General features: G+C 40.5%; 1 protein-coding gene across 1 annotated transcript in view; it reads left to right on the forward strand.

The window, feature by feature from the left end:
• Positions 1 to 12131, forward strand: part of sh3bp1 (SH3-domain binding protein 1) — a 15381-nt gene continuing 3250 nt past the window's right edge. Inside the window, exons 1-17 of the mRNA XM_005448036.3 lie at positions 1 to 328; positions 4905 to 4947; positions 5249 to 5353; positions 5438 to 5514; positions 5970 to 6081; positions 6555 to 6631; positions 6726 to 6813; positions 6900 to 6968; positions 7073 to 7163; positions 7256 to 7392; positions 8126 to 8237; positions 8557 to 8638; positions 8715 to 8795; positions 10189 to 10302; positions 10411 to 10508; positions 11126 to 11282; positions 11417 to 11787. Coding sequence (XP_005448093.1) covers positions 279 to 328; positions 4905 to 4947; positions 5249 to 5353; positions 5438 to 5514; positions 5970 to 6081; positions 6555 to 6631; positions 6726 to 6813; positions 6900 to 6968; positions 7073 to 7163; positions 7256 to 7392; positions 8126 to 8237; positions 8557 to 8638; positions 8715 to 8795; positions 10189 to 10302; positions 10411 to 10508; positions 11126 to 11282; positions 11417 to 11787 — 1864 coding nt within the window. The 5' untranslated portion in view covers positions 1 to 278. The remainder of the gene's footprint in view (positions 329 to 4904; positions 4948 to 5248; positions 5354 to 5437; positions 5515 to 5969; positions 6082 to 6554; positions 6632 to 6725; positions 6814 to 6899; positions 6969 to 7072; positions 7164 to 7255; positions 7393 to 8125; positions 8238 to 8556; positions 8639 to 8714; positions 8796 to 10188; positions 10303 to 10410; positions 10509 to 11125; positions 11283 to 11416; positions 11788 to 12131) is intronic.

Here is a 12131-nt window from a genome sequence, read left to right on the forward strand (position 1 = left end):
TCATTCGCTGACTTGTGCTCGACGTGACTCGAGAGCGTGCTCCTGAAACGAGAACGAAAACCAAAGGCCAAAACACGCATGCATGAACACACAAAAAACAGACAAAGCAGAGGCAGAGCCACCGGTCTGTGCTTTCTCTTCCTGATGCAGTAACGCAGCCTGGAACCTGAGTGGACTTTTCCTCCACTTTTTTAATTTTTTTATTAACAGGATACCTTGTTGAGTCGATCAAGAGTGGGTAGGTCAGGTAGAAAGGCTGGTTGGACTGTGCTGCCAGCATGCTCGGGAAGTCTCTGAGCATCCTGAAGCAGTTGGGCACTGCGACAAGGTAAGCCTGAACTCATATTCTGAATGTTGCATTTAAACGACATTATGATCACATTTAAAGTAAATTTAAGGTCTTCTGTGGCCCCAGACATTGCGTCGTGTAAGACAGATGTCCCTTGAGTTACATATGGCCGCATTAGATAAAGAAATCAGTAACCACAGCCGTGACCATAGTGTAATGAATATACATCAGCTTGAACAGTAGTATTCGATGGCTGTCTGTAGGGAAATATCACTGAGACTTCTCTGTTTTATTTTGGTCATTTATGCTCATCCTATACTACCAGTCACCTTAATGCCACTCCTGCTATCAGACTACATGAAAATTATCCACCGCTGCGTTACTAATACGATGGATCGCTTTACTTTGAGACTTTAAAGACTTTATTTTCTTTAACTCTAAGAGTGAGGGGAATTCTCAGTGCAGAAGTTTTCATGTCAGTTTAATAATCTGATTAGGTTTTTTGTGTGTTCTCACTTTCATTGTGATGGAAGTGTGTAAAGTAGCTGGTTCCTCTTTAAAGTGACTCATACTGTTTGGATTTTGAGGGAAACCTCGGACTCAGAGCGGGTCAGCATTTCTGAACAGAGAAACTGTCTCAAGGTTGTGGTAAATGTTAGAAACACACTCTAGAAAGATGGTGGCTCTTTGCCAAAAGGTTGCTTTTAAATCGCTAAACTGATATTTCAGCAGTGCAAACATGAAGTAAAAAATAAAAGCCTTTGTCATGTAGAACTTTGCAAAGTCTTGAGCCACCCCTCATTTCTTTGTATTTTACTTCCAAGCATTCACATTTTCTTGTCATTGTTTTAAGTGGAGCAACAGTTCTCCGGGCTTTTTGAAGGCTCTTCAGCTGATTCACATACTGTTCGCTAAAGCCTCGTTAGAAATTCAGTGGAAGGGTGTCTGTCAAGAAGCTGTTCTTATAGAAGGGAAACAGGGAGAAAAAGTTGAGGTATGCCTAACTACACAAGAAGTGGACTGAAAATTGTTGGGTCTGATGGAGTGTTAAATCCAAATGTGAAATTCGGGTCAGGAGAGTTTATCTGTAAAACAGGCTCTGTCATGGTTTGGGTCTGCATTTCAGCAAGTGGTGTTGGAGAGCTTGTCAAAATTGATAGAGCACATAGATTTACTGGACTTTAGCCATGTTGCGCGGCGAAAGTGTTTGATTGACTTCATTTGTCTTCGAGACCCAAAAGCGCTGTCAGAGTGGACACAGTGGAATAGTAATGGACTGGGCTCTATAGATCCCGGACCTCATCACTGGAGCAGTGTGGGAACATCTGGACAGAGAACAGAACAAAAGACCAAAATCCAAAGAACATTTTGAATATCTTCCAAGAAGCCCAGAGAACTATTCCCGAAGACTACACAAAATCTGCATACATGAGTTCAAACTGCGCCGAAGAATAAATATGTCATATGAAAAATAGACTTGGTAGTTATACAAAACTCTGTTTTTGCCTTATATACTGTATTTCCATGCAGGTTTGCACATGTTTCAGTAAACACCCATTTCCTGTTTTCCTTGCAAAAAAATGAAGAAATGTGGGATGGCTCAAGACTTTTGCACAACACCTTAAACGCAGTCGAAAGTAGGTGTCAGATTGTGTTAGGCATTCCTGTGGTTGACTAGCACTGAGTCACTGGCATTAGCAAAGAAGTGGGTGCCTAAATCATGCACCTCTGCGCTATTTGGTTTTCTTGGTACAAGCTTGCATGCAGCAGGGCTAGAGGAGTGCGGTTTCAGGCCGTGCTCCCTTTACCTTTGACGCATTCTGGTTTAATAATAAACTCGGCAGCGTGCATCTGCAGCAGGGCAACGTGGGCTCCAACTAGCACGAGCAGCACTTTTCACTTTGTACTGGAGCACTGAGCTCTGATGAAATAAACACACATATAAATAGACATATTGCACACTGATCTAAACACATATACCTCTAAGGTCTCACATAGAATTCCTAATAAAGTATATGTGCTCTAAAACAAGGACCTAATGAGGATTTCTTCTCTTTGTGTTTTGAAAGGCCAGATGTCAGATTCACGAGAGGAATTAAAACTATACCTTAGAAGTACTGAAGCATAACTGAACTCTTTGTGAACTGGGCTTGGTTTCCTTTCAGCTTAACACAAACATAATGGCTGCAGTGACTTTTATCGGCTCTCTGTAGATCGCTTTGCCTCCTCTTGTAACAGCAGAGAAACTTGTGGTGTTGCAGTCCTCCCCACCTGGTGCTAAATAAACCACAGCACTACCCTACACGCCCATGCTTAGGCTGTTGTCATGGTGTCGCATGTTATTCAGGCCTAAAATGTCCTTTATCTTTTACCACCCCCACATTTAGATATATTTATGTCCCCCATGCAGAAGAGGCGCAAACTGCGAGGCCGCTGCACTGAAACAGTAGGAAAGTCAGTTACCCAGTACAGAAATAACTTTATCACGTGGTATACTCAAATACACCAAAAAATTGCGATGACTCTTAACTGAATTCTTGGTGAAAGTTTCATTTGATTTGTTACTAAAAGCAAGTCTAGTCAGCTGGGGCTGTACTTTGTGTTTGTAACTAATCAGCAAATATTAATTAGCACAGCAACATGCTAAACTGAGACAGTCAACATGGTAAACATCACTTACCTGCTAAATGACTGTATATGAAGGATTGATGCCAGTGCAGAAGTGCCTTAAAGTGGCATTCTTTCTGATCGTCAGCAGGGTGTGATGCATTGTTCAAGTCTAGTTTTATAGACATATATATAAGAAAGATTCCTGAATATATTCATGAGATTACGGTTATGTTAGGTTATATTGGTGTTTCATGTGTATTACTGTACTATTTATAACTGGACAACTTTTGGATAGTCCCACTATCTAGTCTCACAAATGAGTAATAATGGCTGAAACTTTATTTTACCCGATTAATGAACTAGAAAACTAGATTTAACTGTACATCCCATGATTCAACAGTTTGTAGAAGTAGTAATGTGAAGTACTCATTTTCTGTATGACTTTATCAGTTTCTCGTATTGTTATGGAATTATTTTGGCCCACTCTTCTCTCACATGTCGTGCATTTCATTCAAGTTGATGTCTGGACTTTGACTTGGTCACTACAACACCTTGATTCTTTTCTAGTCATTCTCTTGTAGGTTTGCTGCAGCATTTAGGATCATTGTTCTGTTGCATGTCCTCTCTGAGCTAAGCTTTAGCTGACGGACAGATAGCCTCACATCTGACTCTAGAGCACTTTGGTGCACAGAGAAGTTCATGGTTGACATGGTCAGTGATTGCATGGTTCACAGATCCTGTGGCTGCAAAACAAGCCCAAATCATCACCCCTCCACCACCGTGCTTGATACATGAGACATTTGTGTTGATACTCTGGGTATCAGCTCTGGGTTTGACGCTCTGGGGTTTTTGGTCAAACATGGAGCTGTGACATTGCTCCAGAAGATTTGTACGTTTTTCAGGCACGGCCACCGTGCTGGGCTGAAATGTTCTTTTTGTAGAACCTTTCTACTAGAAACCCTTCCAAACAAGTCACACTTGTTCAATCTTTTTATAGCTGTACTGCAATGAAGATGAAAAGATTACACAGTCTGTGTAATCTGTCGAAACTAATGTAAATGTAGCTCTTGCAGTTTTTTGCAGTTTCTCTGCTACTTATCCTCTGAATTCCTATGGTAGCAGTAATAGTGTATTTCAATTTTCACCAGCCTTAAAGTCCAGGCCTGGTTTGTCATGTCTGGTTAATAATAATAATATATATGTAAAAAAAAAGATAGCAATGACTGAAATAGTGAACTTTAAACTTCAAAACCAGTGTGTGATGTTGGCTATGTTCATTGTGAGCACGTTAGCATGCTAATGCTAGCGTTTTTCAAGTTTTATTGTTTCAGTTTTAAGCACGGGTTACAGGTTGGTTTCAAACATTGAGACGGATACGATTTTTAAGTCAAAATGTACATTTCAAGCCCCTTTATTTTTTTTACACATTTATTTCTTTTTAGCTACAGCTATCAGTATTTTTTTCACATTTTGATTAGCTGAGTAACAATTTATTTTAGACCACAGAATATAAAAACGCGAGTGGAATATCACAGTCCAAGGTTGCATGTTTGAATTCATTTGATTTTATTAAATTTAGAAAACCCTGAATATCAACAGACACGTGTTTTCGTTAGCTTAATTATATGCATTAAATCAGCGGCCCCCAACCTTTTTTGCGCCACGGACCGGTTTATGTCCGACAATATTTTCACAGACCGGCCTTTAAATTCTAGCGGATAAATAAAACCAGTACCAAAAAAAAAAAGGATTTATTCATAACACACTGGAAAAGACCCAAGGAAACCGAGTTATTGATCAAAATTATTATAAAATAACGATAAAAACTGATAAAAACCCTGAAAACCATAAATTTCACACCCAAGCCTCAGCTCTTGGTACCAAACAACTCACGGACCGGTACTGGTCCATGGCCCAGAGGTTGGGGACCGCTGCATTAAATATCATGCTAAAACAATGGACTACACAGCAGATCTTTTCTAAATTAGTATCCATTTTTGTGCAGGTCACAAGATGCTACCGACCTTCTACATGAAGACCTGGTTATGGTGAGAAAAATAACCTGCTTTACCCTTAAAGATTTTTTTTATTCTTATCCTGTTATGAATAATGTATTATTCAAGATACAGTGTGGTTTACAGCCATAGCTGTATATTGTCAATGGTTACCACAGCGATGCTCTACTAGCTCTACTAGAGGACACATTCACCTACCACCCACGTTCTATTTCATGTAAATTTATGCAACTATAGCATTTTTTGTTTGCACACATCGTTTAGAGCAGTAAAAAATAAATTAAATACCATCATTAGACGCTCTAAGGTTCACTGTATGTATGTTTGACCAAAGGTGGAGCAGAGGATTGAACCGGCCAGGAAGGCAGCTCAGGTCCTCCATAAAAAGCTGCAGGGATGCATGCAGAGTCAACCGGGGCTGGAGGCCGAAAGACGAATGGTATCAGTGCTAATACATCTGCGTAGTTTATGGAAATGCTCTGTTAGTTACTGAAAAATGTCACATGTCCTCCTCTCTCTACAGAAAAAGCTTCCTCTGATGCTTCTGTCTGTCAGCATGGCAGAAAGTCTGAAAGACTTCGATGCAGAGTCCTCAATCAGGTGACAGGTTTGATCCTCTGCAGTTACCCATCCACCCCTCCATTGATCCATCTGTGTTCTGTACTTGAACTCCAATGTTCTCACTGACACTAGAGTCATGCAAAAACCTCATGACTCTACAGTGGAGGTTTTTCGAGTTTTCAGTTCTGGGTGAAAAAAGAAAGAGGATGCTGTCTATGACTTGTGACCAGAGCTCTGTGCATCTGCTTTATTTAGAGTTTATCGCTGTAATAGGTTAGCCTGATGGGTTGGAGCCATGCCATTTGCTTTGTATATTGATTTATCTAGTTTAAATCTGAAGGAACATGCTTTATCTGATTATTTGCACTTTTAAATGATATTTATAGCATGTCTTCTGATATATTTTCAAAACAGTATATCAGATATGAGGTGGATATTTATCATGATTTGGTTGTGTGTGTGTGTGTGTGTGTGTGTGTGTGTGTGTGTGACAGGAGGGTGCTGGAAATGTGCTGTTTCATGGAGAAGATGTTGGCCAACATGCTGGCAGACTTTGAGGTGAAAGTGGAGAAGGAGGTCCTGGAGCCACTAAACAAGCTTAGCGAGGTGATAACAGCTTAATGTTCATGTTGCTGAACAGAAGATAAGCGATGAGCAAAACCAAGAACATGTTCTGATATAATTTAGGCTAAAAGTGCTTTTTAACATTTTAACCCGTGAACTGAGGGGTTTCTGTCAAAGTTTAGGCCTTCCCGTTGAACAAAATGACTCAGTTTGCATCAAACATTAGCTGGAAACCCCCCAAAGTGTTCAAATGGTCATCAAACCACAACTTTACTGATGTACACTGAGGTGTCAAAATTCGTCATTATAGGTACAAAGGAGGTCGTTAAATGCTAGATGAGTTAACTACTTGTTTTCATGTAGCCACTTGAATGTCATTGTTAAGTCTTTGCTTTATTCTGCCCATCCCCTGTAAGTGCTTATTTAGAAATATAGACTACACACATGCACAATCATGTAGATGTAGCTAAATGATCACGTAAAATCTATTTTTCCCACTTTTTGTGTCCATTTAGGATGATTTACCTGAAATTCTAAGGAACAAAAAGCAGTTTGCAAAGCTCACAACAGATTGGAACAATGCAAGAATGAGGTGAGGTTTTTAAATATCCTGCACTTTAACCACACACACCCCACAATTTGTCACATTTTTTCATGTGCGGGCGTGTGTGTGTATGTGTGGTCAGGAGTCAGGCTAGCACTGGACCTCAGGCAAAGCAGGATGGGCTTAGGGAAGAAATGGAAGAAGCTTGGAGGAAGCTGGAGAGCATCAAGGTACAAGTGTTTTAGTGTCTGTCTTCCGCCTGTATGGAATCAGTGGCGTAGTCTTGCTCTCTGACCTTTTGCTGTTGTCTCCGTAGGACCAGTACTCTGCAGACCTGTATCACTTTGCAACTAAGGAGGATGACTATGCAAATTACTTTATTCGTGTGAGTCACCCATACGGTAATGATAATGATGACCTTTTTCTTAACTTTGACTTTTGTTTCTTTTTATATCCACCGCCTCTGCTTCTCTCTTGGTCAAAAAATAGCTTCTGGAGCTGCAGGCAGAATACCACAAGAATTCTCATATGTTCCTGGATAGAAACATCAGCGAACTCAAAGAGGATCACAGTCAAAAAGGTAACCCGAGTTTTCTCTGTTATGTGCATTTCATCTGCTGCACTGATGTAATATTGCGATACGCGTCCTCATGCCTGCTGTGTGTTTTGCAGAGCCATCACAAAGCCTCTCCAACCAGAAGGTCTACGGGGAGCCTCTGCTCTCACATTTGTCTCAAAGCAACAGAGAAATCGCGGTGCCCATCCAGGAGTGTATTCACATGCTGCTGAGAACAGGCATGAGAGAGGAGGTACCACACAGTGTTTGCAATCGTAACACGCAGACCCAGAAATATGCAAATTAAAAGTGCTTTCGTTGCCAACTTAAATTGCTGTGCACCGTCCAAGCTTGAGTGCACATCATATTGGTTTCTGAGGTTATTACTGTTATGTAACTCTCAGGATTTATGCTGCTCTAAGCAATAATTTAGACACTTTGTACACTCTTGGATCACTATAATGCATCACATGGTCATCTCAGGCTCACGGCTCAGCTATCGGCTGAATTGAGGAGCTGCACAAAGGCCCAGTGTTATATGAATAGTGATTCTTTTGAACCAAAGTTAGTGTAGCAACACAGGAACAAAGAAAAGAGCTCCAAATTAACATCACAGTTCCTATTTAAAGCAGCTCTGCAAAACTGGAGTCAGATTTACTCACTGAAATTAAAAAGAAGTTTAGAGCATTGGTGTGTTAATATTTGTTCATTTGCAGTAACTACAAAGTACAGTTAAGATTGATGGGAAAGTAATGAGTTTTGCATGTTAAGCACAAACTGTATGGACAAACTGAAAGGGCAGAAAAAAAATCAGTGTCTAAACGTATATAATCAGTAAACAGGGTGTTAACACTTTCTTTCTGAGCAGTGGGGGCTTTCCCTGGTTATGTTGATTTGAACTGACTGACTGCAGGCTGGTTGCGACTTCTACCACTTGAAAGCTCTTTTTTTTCTTCCGTTTTTGATGAACTGTCGTCTTTCCTCAGGGTCTGTTTCGCTTGGCCGCTGCAGCCTCGGTGGTGAAGAGGCTGAAGACATGTCTGAATCAAGGGACGGTGGACCACAGCGAGTTCAGCATGGACCCTCACGCCGTGGCAGGTGAGGCTGTGCCGACTTCCATTTCCCGTCATGAGGGCTCTTCCTCATCTGGCCAGCCAATGTGACTTTCACAGCTCATTTTAACAACCCAGTTCCTCTTCTGTTTGCTCCAAGCATAGCTTCCTGTGAAGTCAAAAACACCATTTCAGTGTGCTAGAATTATTTACAGCAGTGCAATATAAAACCGTTTATTAATGGATTATTTCGAGAAAACAGCAAGAAGGTTAAATTCGAAGTGCAATATTTTGGCTTAATAAATATATGTTTTTATCTAACGGTGTAAAAATGAGCTGGGATTTACTTCTGAATGTGTCGACAGGAGCTTTGAAGTGTTACCTCCGAGAACTTCCCGAACCTCTAATGACGTTTGACCTCTACAATGACTGGTTTAAAGCAGCAGGGTCTGTACAAAATCAATTTCTACGTTTCTCATTTTTACTGTGGTGTGTTCCTTAACTCTGACCTCTGACCTCATAGGGAGAAAGAGCTGTCAGAGAAGCTGGAGCAATTCAAGATACTTCTAAAGAAACTGCCACCTGAAAACTACAACAACCTCAGGTGTGTAGTCTTTGAATAGCTTTTTTCTTTTTTTGCATTAAAGTCATATAATCAAACGTCCTGACGAAGAAGTTGTTGTTTTTTTAAATTTCCCTAATACCTAATTTACTGAAATATTTTAGCAGTATTGTTGGCTCATGAGTCATGATGGCTCTTTGTTTTGTATGTGTATGTCAATTTTGGCCCTTGTGTTTCTGCTCAGACGTCTAGTTAGTTTTTAATGTGTCATGAATTAGCTTATATTAGTGCCAGGTTATGTTGGTCCTGTATATGGTGGACCTGAGAGGTCGAATGCACTGCAACTCAAGAAAGCAGCAAATAGAAAAAACGCTGCAAAAACACACAAAAACACAAGGCACACCCAATAAACAACAAAGGAATTTTAGTAAAACACAATAGAAGTGAAAAAAATGGTGTTTTGTGGGAGGAAAAAATAATGTGTAATGTGTGTTTTAATCACATGATTCATGATTCATGTGGACACATGCCTGCTGTTAGCCCTTTACTGCTAGCGTCTCACTTCTGCAGCTGTGCTGCCACATTATTTTGGAGCTTTTGCTGCCATTTTCCCTCTTTCCATTGTTTTATCTAACTTCCTTTGCATGCTTTTGCAGCATTTCTCTATTTGCTGCTGTTTTCTTGTTTTTGACCTTTAAGGACCACCATACCTCATCAACTAAGTCAGCGAACTATGCATCAACATGTTATCATTATGTGTGGCTTAATAGAGCTGTGCAGTACTGCAAATTTAGGTATTAATCTGATACCGAGTCAATACAGGGCCAGTATTGCTAATACCAATACAAATGGTGATACTATTAACCTTAAGGCATTTTATGTTTAGGGAGAGCAGTGTGTCATGACTTATGGGATGACTCATCATCACATTGGAAATTCTGAACACATTTTAGTGATCATGAAATCACTGTGTGTATTTTTTAGACCTGGAATATAAATGTACCTGTCTCTCAGTTTGAGTCAGCTTCTATTCTATAAATAAAACAAATGTTCACACATTTTTGATTGTGCATGTTGGAGGTATAAAAGTAACACCACTGAGTGGGCTACGCAGTGAACTTAAAGCATAGAAACAAAGTTTTGATCTGAACCAATCAGATACATCTGTCCACCTCTATGGCTTAACATTTGGCTCATACTACCCTTATTTCAAAGCACAGCCTCAGTGTTGCTAACATGGCAGAGGAAATCAGCAAGTTCAAATCCTAAAAATACACATTGTAACTTCTCTTTTTCACCTTACATCATTGACAGATCTAGTGGAAGCTGTCATCCTATGCAACATTGCTTTGCATGTCTTATATTTATTGAAATTTTCATATATCTTGTGTGTCTTCTTCTTTTTTTCTTTCCTTCTTCTTTTTTTGCTTATCAGGTACCTGGTCCAGTTCTTGTCTCTGTTGTCTGAGCAGCAGGCTGTAAACAAAATGACACCAAGTAATGTCGCCATCGTCCTGGGACCAAACCTGCTCTGGCCGCGAGCTGAGGGGTACGTGTGTTTAATCATATTCCAAGTTCTTCCTGCTCTTACACTCTTAACAATATTTGTGCTTTATGTGAGTCCTTCTCTGCTCTCTCAATCATTTTGCCTCTTTAGGGAAGCTGCTCTCTTTGACATGGCTTCAGCTTCTTCAGTCCAGGTGGTGACAGTCATTGAGCCTCTTATTCAGTACAGCTCTGATCTCTTCCCTGAAGGTAAATGCACTCTTAATGTAAACTCAAAGTTGTTCTTTGAAGACTTGTTGTTCAGCATGGCTAAAAGATGCATACACTGATGCGGGGATATGATATGATACAGAAAAATGAAGAACTGGGCCCTTAGACATGTATGTGACTTACTTATCTGGTAAGAAAGCCAGATCGCGAACAATACAGATCTTCACAGAATCACTTTTACACAATATCACTTGCTCTGACTGAGTCTGCTGCTAACCACTGTTCATATGTGGGTGGTTTTAATGTAACATGTTTTTTTTTTTTTCATATTTGCAATAACCACAAATTTTTTTATTGTTCTTTCTTCTGCTGCGATCAGTTCTTGTTAAACCACGATTTGCAGTTAATATGAATGCTGCTTTGTTCTGTCAAGAGTACGGGGGAAAAACATGGAAATTAATAAAGCCTGTGTTAATTTTCACCTCTCTGCAACACCCGCTCAGAAACTTAGTACACCTATAGTTTCTACCTTGGAAAGGAAACTGTGTGGAAGTGTAGAAGGTCAAAGATGAATGTAGATGATATGAACGGGGATGAACCTTTACATCAGCTGAGTGCAATGACTAAGACTCTTTTTATTTATTTGTTTTGATCAGCTCTCTCATTCGAGATCCCAGAACTTCCCGAGGTCCTGGACGCGTCTCTGCCCTCTCCCGTTGTCCCAGAAAAGGGGAAACTGAGCAGAACTGTTTCCTCCTCTTCCTCCACAGCCTCCTCTTCTGCATATCACTTCCCTCTTTCCAAGACAAACAGGTACTGCGTAATAAGTGCAGTAATCATAATGTGGCTGATATTTATATTTTAAGATATGTTATGATATGATGTTAAATATTCAGTGGCTTCAAATGCTAAAAAGTGAAAACTCTTTAAAATACTTGAACCTGCAGCACAGCCTCTCAGGACAGTGGCGTCTCCTTCCTGGTGAAATCTGGCTCTGTGAGCAGCCGCAGTGGCACCTCTACATGGGGCAGCCCTGAAGCGGAGACGGCAGCACCTGCTCACCCAAACAGGACGCCCAGCAGCTCATCCTTGACCGATCCCAGCCCGTCTCCGGCCTCTGACTCTACAGCCGCCTGCAGCTCGACAGCAAACCAGAACCCGACTCCGCTTCCCAGAGCAGCAGGATCTGCGACGAACTCAGGCCAGGCCCGGAGTCCCACCCAGAGGCAGATCTCAGAACAGAACCAGCTCGAGCCAATTTTGGAAGCACCACCAGATTCTCCCAGGGCATTAGTGAAGATCGCATCACCGTTTAAACGTAAGTCAAAGGTTCAGTCAAACAGGTCGAGCTGGGACTGCCTCTCCAGAAGCACTTTAGTTTTTAGACGTACTCACAAGACATCATATTACTGTAATATAAGCTGACGCAGGCGAAGCTGCACTGTTAAAAAAAAAAATCCTAAAAAACAGTAATATTCCAGCAGCTGGGGCACCAAAATAATACCAGAAAATAACAGAAAATAACTTTCTCATAAAAATACGGTTATTTTCAGTAATGACAATACAGTTTGTTGCCCTAATTTTACATGGAATTTTGCCTTTTTCAAGTGCTTTTAAACATTAAATTAGGAACATGTTAATGTGATTAAACAATGATATTAC

This window comes from Oreochromis niloticus, linkage group LG8, assembly GCF_001858045.2.
Source record: "Oreochromis niloticus isolate F11D_XX linkage group LG8, O_niloticus_UMD_NMBU, whole genome shotgun sequence".
NCBI lineage: Eukaryota > Metazoa > Chordata > Actinopteri > Cichliformes > Cichlidae > Oreochromis > Oreochromis niloticus.